We start from the raw sequence: 14,227 nt of genomic DNA, 5'->3' as shown, positions 1-14,227 counted from the left end.
ACGTTCTAGCAAATCTGACCAAAGCGTTGCATATCTACTACCACTGTCCCAGTCGAAGCCACAGTGATTCCCAACCTGGACTCTTGCAACCGCTTCCCAACAGATATTCCTGCTTTCCTTTTTGCCCCCCTGTGGTTCCTCCTCCACCCAGTGGCTGTCCGAGGATCATTCTCCACACTGCTCTCTGGGTGGGGGCAACAGATTGCTCAGAACTGGCACGCCACATGCCACACGTTTGCCAGCCAGCCTACTCCTCCAGGAAGGGAGGCTCAGAAAGGCCAGGCAACTTGCAGAGGTCAGACAACGAGTGAGTGGTGGAGCTGGGCTGCAAATGCACCTGGGAAAGGAAAACCGCCTCTCGAGCACCCCCCGCACCCCGTGGCTGCTCACCCGCGGACGGCGTGCAGCAGGCGCAGAGAGGGGTATGCAGTACGCACGTTGACGCGGTGCTTCAGGATGAGCTCGTTGACCCACTCGACCCGCTCCTTGCCGCCCCTGGCCATGAAGGCGGGGATCCACAGGATGCTGCCGTTGAGGCTGTGCAGCCGCTGCAGCAGCTTCTCCCGCCACGTGGCGTTGACCAAGTCCTCGAAGGCCCGCTGGATGACAGAGGGGTTCATGGTCACCAGGTCTGTCTTGAGCCCCACGTCCCGGGCATACTCCTGCACCGGGGCCAGGTTGCACCTGCCGGAGAAAAAGGCAGCGATGGTCCTTTTGGGGAAGCTGAGGCACTGCTGCTTATACTTAACTTTATCCATCCTTGATCTCTCCTTGCATCCTTCTCATCCCCAAACAAAGACGTAGGGCATCCTCCTGAATTCACCAGGCCCTCCTGTCATCCCTGTTCTTTCTTCTCCTGACACACATATTGGCTGGGCCCTTAGCACATACATAGAACCTTGCTGGGCCCCGGGGTTGTACAATGCCTGCCTGTAAGTCAGCCCTCAGCCCACAAGTTGACCATGCTATAGGCAGGTGTGACCTGGTCACATTAGGTGACAGAGTGAGGGCTCTGAAGACACACTCCTGGGTTCAGAATTCAGCTCCGATATTTTCTACCTGTGTGATTCTAGGTAACCTGATCAACCTCTCTGTGCTTTCTGAGAGCTTCCTCCTGGCTAAGGAAGCGCCACAACAGTTTTTTTTAGCTATGACGGAGATCACAACAGCATCCCCTCCCAGGGATTAAGGCAGTCCCTAGACACCCAGTACTTAGAACGTTGCTGGGCCACAGTGAGAGCTCAGTACATGTTAACTGTTATCATCATCCTCACGGGGAGGAGCATCGGGTGGGCTTCCTGAGGTGGTGACCATCACGGGAAGTCTGGAAGGATGGCAGAGCAGAAGCCCGTCTGTGGATAAGGCACCTCAGGAGAGTGTTTCTCCAGCTTGCAAGAGCAGAAGGATCATCTCAGGCAGTGGTTAAAAATACAGAACCCTGGGCTTCCCTGGTGGTGCAGTGGTTGAGAGTCCGCCTGCCGATGCAGGGGGCACGGGTTCGTGCCCCGGTCCGGGAAGATCCCACATGCCGCGGAGCGGCTGGGACCGTGAGCCATGGCCACTGAGCCTGCACGTCCGGAGCCTGTGCTCCGCAACGGGAGAGGCCACAACAGTGGGAGAGGTCCGCATACCGCAAAAAAAAAAAAAACACCAAAAAACCAGAATCCCCAGGTCCCTCACCTAGAGGTCCAGATTCAGCAGGTGAGCTGAGGAATTGATATTTAGTCTTATAACCAGGCAGTTTAGGAAACATCACGCTATGGCATTTCAGGCCCAATAAATGTATCACGGGGGCCTAGGGGTATGAAGCAGTGTGGGTGTTTAGGGGAAGGCAGGTGATTTGCTCTGATGGGGGCATGTTGTGTAGAGGAGATGGGGTGAGAGAGGCAAGCAAGGTGAGATAGCAAAGGGTCTGTGTGTCAGGGATGCTGCCACCTGGCAGCCAGTGGGGGTCTGTACACAGTGGCACCGTGTGACTTTTGTCCTGAAAGACCACACAAGTCGGCCCCATAGACAGGCAGATCTGTGAGAACCATAGAGTAAAGGTCAAAGTACAGCCACACATTGTTCTAAGTGGCTCTCGCCGTGGTGTTTCAGGTCCCTCTTTTCCAAGTGCGTGTGGACCGTTGCGGACGTGAGTCCTGGGAGAGGCAGAGCATGCTGTGGCCGTGCCTCTCAAAGTGCGGTCCACTCATCGGCACAAGGGTATTTGAAATGCAGAGTCTCGGGCCCCACCCCAGACCTGATGACTCTGCATCTTGATAAGCTCAGGTGATTCATACGCTCGTTATGTTTGGAGACACTGGGCTAGAGCCTAATGGAAGGACTTCAGAGACCGCCAGCCGAACCGCCCAGGTTACAGATGATGAAACTGAGGCCCAGAAAGGGGAGTGACACGCTCCAAGTCACGTGACAAATGGGCAGCAGAGCCAAGACTGGACTCCAGACATCATACCACTCATCTTGCTGTGCAAGTGTCAAAAAAACAAAACAAAGCAAAACAAAAAACTGTTGGTTAGAACCTGCTGTGGCCTCTGGAAATCCTGGGGCCAGGCTGGGTGGAGCACTGAAAACTCAATATGGAAACCAGGTCAGGAAGGCCGCCTTCAACGCGGCCAGGCTCCCCAGGAGGTGATCAGACCCTGCCAGGGTCAGCTTTTGCCCTCTGACCATACCTTTAACGCCCTCCCGAACTACCCTCACCCCTTCTCTGGCTTCCAATCAGACAAACCTGCCACTTCCCTTCTCCTGTCCCTTCTCCCCTCCATCCCCAGTTTTTTGACTGGAGAGCTTTGAGAAACAGGACTGGACCACTGGGTACGCCAGGCACAGACAGAACCTGGGAAAGGACAACAAACTAAAACAAGCGTGGCTGCGGGGCTGCAGCAGCTCGTGCATCACAGTGGATGCAGGAGTCAGCACACCATCTAATCCCACGTCCTGAGGTCCAGGGAGCTCTGTGATAAGGCCGCTTCCCAAAGCCCGGGACAAGGCTCTCTTTGCATCAAGAGAGTCCCGATAGAAACGTGAGATGCGGTTCTGCCAGTGCTGGGGTGCTGTTTGGGATGAAACTCGAGGCTCTGTGTGCCCTACTTTTGACCAGGGGACAGCAAGGCCTTGTTTTTGAGTTGGATTGGGGGTCAGGTATCAGGGCCGTGAGTAACTGTGTCCAAATGTGTCCCCAGGCGACTGGAAAATGAGAAATGAGAATGAGACCTCATTCTCTCTTTGGAGAGAATGATGGTCAAGTACAAATACAAGTTTCTCTGTCGCCCCTTCACTTCCCAGATTTTGTCTACAGGAGAATAAAGGAACTAGTAGAATACACCTTAAAAGAGTTTTCCAAACCTGGGCCAACAACTGGCCAGCCCAGGAGACTTTTTTAACCAAACTTTTGTGCTGGGTTCTATCCAGGGGTCAGCAAACTTTTTCTGCAAAGGGCCAGATAAATATTTTAGGCTTGTGGGCTATATGCCCTCTCTGTTGCAATTCTTCAACTCTGTACAACTAATTCAACTCTACATTGCAGTGAGAAAGCAGCCACTGAGGATATGAGAATGAATGGGCATGGCTGTGTTTCAGTAAAACTTTATTGACAAAAACAGGTTATGGGCCATAGTCTGCCTGCCTCTGTTCTACACCAACGGTTCTCAATCTTGGCTGTACAAGATCCTTTTTGACCCACGTCCTAGAGAAATGGAAATAAAAACAAAAATGAACAAATGGGACCTAATGAAACTTAAAAGCTTTTGCACAGCAAAGGAAACCATAAACAAGATGAAAAGACAACCCTCAGAATGGGAGAAAATATTTGCAAACGAAGCAACTGACAAAGGATATATCTCCAAAATATACAAGCAGCTCATGAAGCTCAATACTGAAAGAAAGAAACAATCCAATCCAAAAATGGGCAGAAGAACTAAATAGACATTTCTCCAAAGAAGATACACAGATTGCCAACAAACACATGAGAGGATGCTCAACATCACTAATCATTAGAGAAATGGAAATCAAAACTACAATGAGGTATCACCTCACACCGGTCAGAATGGCCATCATCAAAAATTCTACAAACAATAAATGCTGGAGAGGGTGTGGAGAAAAGGAAACCCTCTTGCACTGTTGGTGGGAATGTAAACTGATACAGTCACTATGGAGAACAGTATGGAGGTTTCTTAAAAAACTAAAAATAGAACTACCATATGACCCAGCAATCCCACTACTGGGCATATACCCTGAGAAAACCATAATTCAAAAAGAGACATGTACCACAATGTTCATTGCAGCACTATTTACAATAGGCAGGACATGGAAGCAGCCCAAGTGTCCATCGACAGAGGAATGGATAAAGAAGATGTGGCACATATATACAATGGAATATTACTCCGCCATAAAAGGAATGAAATTGAGCTATTTGTAGTGAGGTGGATGGACCTAGAGACTGTCATACAGAGTGAAGTATGTCAGAAAGAGAAAAACAAATACCGTGTGCTAACACATATATATGGAATGTAAAAAATAAAAAATGGTTCTGAGGAATCTAGGGGCAGGACAGGAATAAAGACGCAGCCATAGAGAATGGACTTGAGGACACGAGGAGGGGGAAGGGTAAGCTGGGACGAAGTGAGAGAGTGGCATGGACATATATATATACACTACCAAATGTAAAATAGATAGCTAGTGGGAAGCAGCCGCAGAGCACAGGGAGATCAGCTAGGTGCTTTGTGACCACCTAGAGGGGTGAGACAGTGAGGGTGGGAGGGAGATGCAAGAGGGAGGAGATATGGGGATATATGTATATGTACAACTGATTCACTTTGTTTTAAAGCAGAAACTAACACACCATTGTAAAGCAATTATATTCCAATAAAGATGTTTAAAAAAAAAAATCTTGGCTGTACACCAGAAGCCCTCAGGCTCCCTGGGCTACATGCCCCCACCCCTCAGACGGACTTAATTGGTCTGGGGTGCAGTCTGGACATTGGAACTTTCCAAGGCTACCGAGCAATTCTAATGGACAGTCAAGGTTGAGAAAGGGGACTCACCCAACTAATCTTATTTCAACCTTTTGGGACAACTGGCAAAGCTCAACTTAAATATGCCCGTCACTTTGTGTCTAGGGGGCCTACTGCGGTTACCTGATGACAAAGCTGTGTGTGTCAATCTCCTGCCCGCAGCCGCTGTTCAGCAACACCCCGGAGTTGCCCACGATGGCACAAGTCCCGAAGTGCTTGTTCTTCAGTGGAGAGGTTCTGGGGAGGAGCTCATAGAGGTTCTGGGACACGTTCATTGTGCTGTCTCGGTCGAAGATGTAATGAATAATATCTCCGGGTTTCAGGGTCCCCTTGAGGACAGAAATGTCCTTTTCAGCATCCAAGAACTTTAAGATTTGCTTCCTATGAAAACCAAACACACATGAGGAAAAAGTCTCCTGTTGCTACCTGCCCTTTGCCAACCCGGCTTTTCCTCTCCTTGGTCACCCTGCAGGACTGATGCAGCCCAGCACACAGGGGCAGCTAGAGGTCAGATGCCCTCCGAGAATCTCTGGTTACACAGTTTTTAAAGTAAGATCTCCAGTTAGGATCCTCACCTTCCTAGGGGCAGGAATAAAACTTCCCTGGTAATTCTGGGAGGATTTCTATCCTTTTTCTGACCACATCTCATCCCGTCTATGTGTTTGACTGGAGAATCTCCAATCTCTGGTTCTGGGCAGAGACTGGCAACACGGCCCAGAGGCCGATCTGGTCCTCCTTCTAGGAGATAGGATACCTGCCCTGGGAAATGACTTCATCAGGACTGAATGCGAGCTCATCATGAAGGGCCCTGGAAGGAAGGGTGACCTGCCATCCTGGTTTGCCTAGGAAAGCATGGTTTTAGACTGAAAGCCTTGTACCCCAGGGACAAACTGTACCTGAGTCTTGGGCAAACCCAGACCATGGTCATCCTATCTCATACTCCCCTCTCTGAGTGGGATTCAGGGCCACCATCTGACAGGCAGTCCTGAATTAGGACCTGGAAACCGGAATGACAGGGGTCCCTCATTCCTCAGTGGCCAATTTTCTTCCCTGGAAGCCTTCTCTGTGCACAGGGGCCTTCCAGGGGGCGAGTGGGTGTGTGGACACTGTGAGGTGTGTCAACCACTCCCCGTTTACAGGACTGCGAACGTGTCCTGCCGTCCGTGCACTGGTCCTTTCTGTGCTGTGTGCTCCCTGGCCCTCCTCACTGCTGGCTTGTTTGGAGTTTGTAAATATTGATACCTCTCTGGTCCCACAGAGCAGCGTTGCTTTGTGCTGTTTCAGAACAAAGGTGATCAAAAGACAGCTCTCTAGGCTTCAGCGTGACTTTTAGGGGGAAACCTCCAGAATCATCTAGCAAAGCACATAGATGGGATGGGATGTGGTCAGAAAAGGGATAGGAATCCTCTCAGAATCACCAGGGGAGTTTCATTCCTGCCCCCAGGAAGGTGAGGATCCTAACTGGAGGTTTCCTTTTAAAAACTGTGTAAACTGCCCCAAAGATTTTTAGAAATGATTCAAGTCATCCAGAGAAGGAAATCTGGTACCCAGATCACCTGGAATTAATTTCATTTCCTGCAGCTGGCGAGCCCCCATCTAGAACAGACACAATGATGCTGTTCTCTTCCACCAAGCCCCAGAGGAACAGGACCTTCACACGCTTTGCGAATGTGAGGATGTGCAAGGTGGCTGCCCCATGGCACAGATGCTAACACTGATCCCCGAGAGCCTGTGTGATCTGAGATGGTCACAACCTGTGGTGTATCCCAGCAGGATGCACATTCAATTATTTGGGGAAGTATAAAGGATTCAGAGGCTCCAGGCTGACGCCCGAGAAATCCTGATTCTGAGTGTGGCCCGGGTCTCAGCACGCTTTCAAAGGCTCTGCAGGGGACTCTAAGGTGGGTCCAGGTTTGGGAGCCTCTGGCGTCACCAAGGGGCACCTAGAATGCTCGACAGGGCACAGCGCTCCTGTTCCACTGGTCTTGCCTCATCAATAGTCTGGATCTCGTGCTTTCATGCAGAGGAAACCACTCTTGATGCATAATTTGTATCTCTTGATGGAAAACAGAGATACAACAGAAAACATCGTTTTTATTTATAGTGCTTTACCCGGGATGACACAACTTTACAAACTAATATGGTCTGGACATTGCTGAAACCTTTGCAATTACTTACCCCCAGAGTATTTAAAAGCAAAGAGAGCCCCCAGAAAGCCCATAGATAAACTCCTCTGTGGATGAATTAATTTCCAACTAATTGTGAGAAATTACTACTGATTATTAAACATCATTCCAAATCAGTCACAGAATCTTTATTATGAATAATTTTGGTGACTAATTGAAGGAAGATGAAGGAAATCCTTTTCCCCCCTGGGTGAAGGCACATTGTTCCTGCCGAGGTAGCTGTGTGTTTGCAGGATCCCCATGGCGGCCACAGTCTGGTCTTCTCCGAAAGGGGGAAATATCCTTTTCTCTACCCAGTGGTGGGAGAAAGAGTGAGTGGAGATTGAGGTGGGCTTGTGCTGGCAGGAGGATTTCACTCACAGGTGGTGTAGTGGGGTGAATAGTGGCCTCCCCAATATATGTTCACCTCCTAACCCTAGAACCTGTGAGGTGCTTCATTTGGAAACAGCATCTTTGCACATGTATTTAAATCAGGGATCTCGAGATCATCCTGCTTACCCTGATGGGCCCTACATCCAATGACAAGTGTCCTTATCAGAGATAGGAGAGGGGACACACAGACACAGAGCGAAAGGCCACGTGAAGACAAGGCGGAGACTGGAGTGACATGGCTACACGGCAGGGAATGCCTGGAGCCAGCAGAAGCCGGAAGGGGCAAGGACAGATTCTCCCCTGGAGCCTTCAGAGGGAGCGCTCAGAATTCTGAGCCCCAGAACTCTAGGGGAATCCATTGCTCTTGTGTGAAGCTACTGAGTTGGGGAAATTTGTTACAGCAGTCCGAGGACTCGTCCTTCACAGGGCTGCTGACCGGGGGTGAGTAACGCAGGTGGCAGCTGTTGGGGTGTAAGGTGAAGGCCGAGGGCCCAGCCAGGGGCCCTCAGAAGAGGCCTTGAATGAGGCGAGGCAGAACGGTGGTGACAGGAGTCAGCTCCTTCAGATGCCTTCTCAGCTGCTAGGGTTCCAATCTCACACCTCTCTACTCCCCACACTTTCTCAGGCCCCAAATCCAAGCCTCAAGAACCTGGGGGTAGGGACATCTTGACGGTGAGCCCACCTGAAGGGGGAAGCTCCCTGCTCTGTATGGTCGCTATGGTCAAGGCTGACCGCCATGCCCCAGCCCCCTGTTCTCAGCTTCCTCTCCATGATGATGGGCTGGGAAGCTGGGGCTGTGATAGTCAAGGCTTTCCTGTCTGGTCCTGGTTACTGCACCGACCTCCTCACCTCCATTCCCTCCTCCTGATGGGTGCTCCAGCAACACAGCACAAACACCAGACTTCAGGCAGCAGCTTGGCATGCCTGGCAAACTCCTAATTATCCTTCAAAACCCATTGCTCCTGGCAAGCCTTTCCTGGCCAGCCCTCTTAGCCCCCTTACAAAATGGAGTACTCTCCTCAGTATGATCTATCTCCACCTATTTATATGAGGCAACACCGCCTCATGTGTACATCACACTGCCCTGCTCTATCTTTGTTACATTTGTGCCTCCTGCCAGCATGTCTGATTCATGTCAACGCCCCCGGCTCCCAGCACAATGTCTGCAAGTGAATGGTTGGGTTATACTGACCACTCTTTGCTGCGTCTATCACAGCTCTGTCGAAGTCAAGAGGCCAAAGTGCTGACATTGGAATCCCTTCCTTACAGTTCCCCATTCCCGCCACCCAGCAATGTCTGCACTGCTCTGGAAACATCACTCTGCAAAGATCAGGACAAGAGCTGTTCTCTGGCTAAAACAGACCTCTCCCTTTGTAGTTAGGTGTCCCATCGGCTCCTGGGTCACCTGATGCCCAGTTGTAGCTTTTCTTCATGTCATCAGGGATTGGCTGCCTACTCAAGCCACACGGGCTGTGGGAGGAGACAGCTCTCCAAAGACAAATGGGAGGACCATCGCCTCTGAAAGGGGATGGATGCCAGGCAAGGACTGCTGCTTTGGGGTCCTCTGGGAGAAGCCATCTGTGATCCCCCCCGCCCCTGGCTCTCACTGCTGCTGACCCAAGAGCCTCACTCCCTCCAAACCCAGGGCCTCAGCCAGTTGCTCCTGTCACTTCCCCGGCCTGAGTCGCCGCACACATGTGCTGGGCTGCCGGGCTTGCCTGGGGTTTTTGTTTCCAATTGATCAGTGAGAGATGAAACCTGCCTCAGCGGGAGGTAAACAGTTTATTTCTATCCTGACTTCTTTAGATGATGGAGAGCGGCAATTTGCCAGCTTGTGCCAAAGAAGGCCAAGTCTGTCTCTTGTCCTAGAGGTAATTACCACTACCTGATCCTCAGAGAGAGCGTCTGGTTGTGTCTCCACTTGGCCGAGGCTGGTTGGATGTTACGCTTAAAGCCTTCATTACTTCTGTCAACAAGAGCCGGGGACGAGGAGCCATTTATTACAGCTTCAGCTCTGGAAGGGGGAAAAAGAAAGAGGAAGAGGGGAGACGTGATCTGTTAGCAAACCAATGACAAGTCTAACAGTTCTGTTTTTGCACAAGCTTGAATGTAAACTTCTTCGGAGGAGCAAAATTGCAGTTATTACCTGAGAAGGGAAGGAAGTCTATTTATCTTCTAGAATGCACCAACTCTCTCCCTCAGGTATTACCTACATATATTCTGGGACACAGGAAGGGGGTGATGAACTCTCTTTCTCCCCACCCCCAACCCCCAATGTTTCCTCCCAGTGAAACCTAGCCGTCGCTGTCCTAATAGTAATACTTCTTCAAGCCGCTTTTGTGAAACTCCGAAGAGCAGTTGAATTAAGAACCAAGTATCATAAGATGGTTTACAAACTTAATAAAGAGGAAACAAAAACTCACATTGGGGCAATGGGATGTAGCTTTATCTCATTATCCCTCGTTTGTAAGATGCCACTTCAAACGTCTGTGTAGTTCCAGAGTTATCCTAGCTCTGTTTCTCTCTCCCACTAGATTGTAAACAGGGGAGTTCCCTCACTCATTTCTATATTCCCCAATGGTCTAACATAGCAGCTGCTAAATAAATGTTTGTTGAATTTGAATTTGAATTTGACCTTGGGGGGGTGCCTGGATGGATGAAGTTGCTGGCTGGCTCTGAATGCCCGGGGCCAATCATAATTCTGGGTGCATACCATCTTTCCACCTGACTCAGGCGTTACAGGACCCGCTTGAATTCAGATGTTTGAAATCTATGCTAGTAGGTTTCTATGAAACTAGGTTACGATTACATCTCAAAAGGCAGTGTAGGAGCCAGCCTGCCTCTGCCGGATGCACACAGATGCATGTGGGTCACATCGCAAGTTCCTTTTGTCTGTGCTGACAGCAGATTCTCTCAGTTAGAATGATAAGTGGATTTCTGATGCCAAATTCTGGAGCTTTAAAGCATTCAAAGCAAACAACTATGTCCTCTGCATTTATCTTGGAACAGCCAAGTTAGAAAAGATGAAATCCTTTTAACAGGTCTAAACCCAACGCTCTATTTTGCTTTTTGTAGGTAGAAAGGAATTTATTTGGGGGTGCACTTTCTCCCCACATACCTCCATTTCCAATATTCCTGACTCCTCTGGCCGATATTACTTGTGTGGGATTCAAAAATATGTAACTTTTGCAGAGAACAGAAAATTCAAGGGTTTTGAGTAAGGTGGATGCATTCCTCCAGCCTGCAGGCTTAAAGGGAAGCTATGAAAGGAAACAAAAGACCTGACCCTTTGCAATTTTTGCTGTTTTCACGAACAGAAGCAGAGGGTGTAGTGAAAAGATTTCATAAGCTGTGTGACTATGGGCAAATCACTTTATCTCTCTGAGCCTCAGTTTCCCCATTTATAGAAAGAAGGTATAGAAGAGGAAGATATCCTCTGGATGGGGACTGGGTAGGGTCCAACCATAGCCAGTGGCAAGCCTGAGTTTTTTGGCTTGCAAGGCGTTTGCTCACACTCCTGTATCAAGGTGTCTTCTGGCCAAAGACCGTCATCCGAGGAAACACTCTTAGAATTTAGAGTGTGCCTTCAGTAATCAAGGTTAACATTTCTCAATTGACTTCCTAAATATTTTTAAGAGGTCTCAGCAAAGTTCCTGAATGCTCTATTTTCTATCTTTACCTCCTGGACAAGCCATCTACCACAATGAAATTGGGTGAAAGTCCTGATTCCTTTCAGAGTCTCCTTTATTCGGCAAAAATTCAAGTTATGAATAAGCTCATTGGTGGCTCAAGTGCCTCCAAGTGAGTGGGTTCTTTTGCAGAAAGAGACTCTTACTCATCTGAATTTTCTATCTCTGCAGCCTCTAGACCTTGGGCCATTTCACGGGCTCTCCTATCGACAACTCCCCCCGCCCCCCCCAAAAGTGATTAGGGAAATGCAAAGCCAAAGTGAAGCGAAACAGATCTCTTTGCTATTTGCTAAGTAAGAAGGGCACCATCCAGCAAAGAGGAGAAGCAGATTAATAGCTGCCTTACAGCAAAAACAAATGAACACAAAATCTAATTTACAAACCTATTAGATTTGCTATGTAAGCTGTTCACAGCTGATCTGATTGTACCTCTGCCTCCAGAATTCCTGCAAGACAAAGGAAATACATTATTTATAAACCCAGCTCTTCTTTGCAAAGCCCTCTTCAGTTGCCAGGAGATCTCACAGCCCGCCTTGGAGGACTACAGAGGGACAATGAAATCTCACCTAGGCCTCTCCAGAAATGGGCAACCTCCTGGCCCAGCCACAAACCCAGGCATTTTCAAGGAAGTAGACCTCCTAGATCCTCCCCGGCCTCTCACTTGGACATTGTTTCAATTCTCACCAAGGTTTCCACTTGAGGATTTCATTTGAGCTTTGAGACAAACTCCTTTGTCTCCTCTGGTTAAGCCCATAGGCTAGCACGCTTGAGCCTGACTAAGCACCTGCTGCAGCATGACTCAGTATTTCCTTTAGCCGGACTCATCCTTTGCCCCTGGTCTTCGCTGGCCGTCACTCACCTGTGGTAAGACGTTGTCCATCACATGATCTCCAAACTTGAGACATCAGAAGTCCAACAGAGGCAGCAAGACTGACTCAACCAGTGCCTCCAACCAAATGTGAGAATGATTTGCTTTTGGGGGGCAGGAAAAATAATATTTAATGGTGTCACTTTACCAGGGAGCAGGAGATGGGTGAGTAATGGGGTCCTTTGCGTCTTCCTCTGGAGGAAAAGGTTTTTGGAGTAAAAGCATTCTAAGGCCCTTTCCAGCCCCACCATCTCTTCAGTTCTGTCAGATTCCATTCTGGATGGGGGCCATGAAGTTTCACCCTGCTTCGCTAATCACACTGGGCCAAGGGGAGAGATGAATCCATCTGCCCCTGGTACCCAGCCCACTTTGTGCTCTGTGTGTGTTTTTTTAAAAGTTGTACGTGAGACTAATTATTTTTATTAAGTTAAATAGTTTTTTCACCACTGATTTATAGGATATGTGGTTTGAGGAGATATTTCTTCACACTTTTCTCATTTTTTTTTTGGAGAGTTATAATTTTTTTGTGATTTTATTTTAATTTTTGAATTAACTTTTATTGGAGTATAGTTGCTTTACAATGTTGTGTTAGTTTCTACTGTACAGCAAAGTGAATCAGATATATGTATACATATGTCCCCTCTTTTTTGGATTTCCTTCTCATTTAGGTCACCACAGAGCACTGAGTAGAGCTCCCCGTGCTATACAGTAGGTTCTCATTAGTTATCTATTTTATACATAGTATCAATAGTGTATATATGTCAAGCCCAATCTCCCAATTCATCCCACCCCCCTTTGCCCCACCGGTGTCCATACGTTTGTTCTCTACGTCTGTATCTCTATTTCTGCTTTGCAAATAAGATCATCTATCATTTTTTAACATCTATCATTTTTTAAAAGTTCCATCTAGCCTTTCAGTCAAGGTGTTGGCACACTCCAAAGAAATAATTAAAATCACTGCAAAAGCTGTATATTTAAAGAATCCTGTGATTTAATAAGAACTCTTTGGGGGAAGTTAATGCCTAACTCCTCACTGGTTTTAAATCTGGATTTTTCTATCTGCTTTCTTTAGGATTCACATACTTGGAGATATAACATTGTGTGTGTGTGCGCACGCGTGTGTCTTTTCCTGATAGACTGAAATGTCCTTTCAACGTTATTTGGCAACAGGAAATATTCTGCCTCTTAGCTGGATGACCAGGCAACAGGACGTGTGCTATGACTCACCCAGTGCCTCATCTCAGGTCTCCCTTCAGGTCTCAAATTTCATTACACACAGTCTAATTCTTAATTACACAGAGTATCATTGGTTCTTCACATTTAAATCAATGCGTAATATCTCTTTTTTGTCTCTCTTCATTTACCCTTGGGATGGCGGCTTTCTCACACATCTAATCCAAGGGTCTGGGAATACCTGGCCATCTCTGGCCTGTAGCCATAATCTACTTAGGTCAGCGCCCAAGGGCTTTCCTGGGCCCGCTGCTGTCCACATGACACTGACCTTTCACATGTCCTGACCCTGACCCCAGTCCTCAAAATCAGCACTCCTTGGGGGAGGGAAGACTTGCTGGGCCAGATATTAAGTCAAGTAAGTAATTAAAAGTGTGGTCATAGCTCAATACTAATGAAAGGTTATTGGAACAAAAAAGATTGTCTAGAAATGCTGCACATGAGAATTGATGTATGATTTTTAAAAATCATTATCAACGAGAAATTCAATAAATGGTTTGAAGTAGTTGATTAATAATCTGGAGGTGAGTTGGAGGGAAATCATGTAAGTGTTCCCTGACTTATAAATTTCAAGTGGATTTAACTAGTGTTTCTCAGACTTTAGTAATTCTCATATTCCTATCAGCAGTTTGCCATATTTTGTTTATCACCCATACTACTATCTATTAAGTTTTTAAATGGACTCATCTTTTAAAAACTTCTTAACCTACACAACACCATCCGTGAAAATATGGGTTCGATATCATGATTATATACTCATTTGAAAAGAACACAAAACCATTACCACAAAAATATTTACCAATGGAATTCCTAAAATCATCTTACTTATTACCAAGCATACTTATAGCACCTCTGGGGAAGACTGAA

The 14,227-nt window shown here is 47.8% G+C and overlaps 1 protein-coding gene across 1 annotated transcript in view; it reads right to left on the bottom strand.

Moving 5' to 3' along the window:
• ST8SIA2 (ST8 alpha-N-acetyl-neuraminide alpha-2,8-sialyltransferase 2) overlaps positions 1-14,227 on the bottom strand; it is a 62,739-nt gene that overhangs the window by 17,495 nt on the left and 31,017 nt on the right. The window contains exons 2-5 of the mRNA XM_004271671.3: positions 11,646-11,708; positions 9,459-9,587; positions 5,139-5,396; positions 391-684 (exon numbers count right to left, since the gene is read on the bottom strand). Coding sequence (XP_004271719.1) covers positions 391-684; positions 5,139-5,396; positions 9,459-9,587; positions 11,646-11,708 — 744 coding nt within the window. The remainder of the gene's footprint in view (positions 1-390; positions 685-5,138; positions 5,397-9,458; positions 9,588-11,645; positions 11,709-14,227) is intronic.

The sequence above is a fragment of the Orcinus orca genome, chromosome 2 (assembly GCF_937001465.1).
Source record: "Orcinus orca chromosome 2, mOrcOrc1.1, whole genome shotgun sequence".
NCBI lineage: Eukaryota > Metazoa > Chordata > Mammalia > Artiodactyla > Delphinidae > Orcinus > Orcinus orca.
The sequence above is the reverse complement of the archived record's forward strand: the minus strand, read 5'-3'. Positions and strand labels throughout refer to the sequence as shown.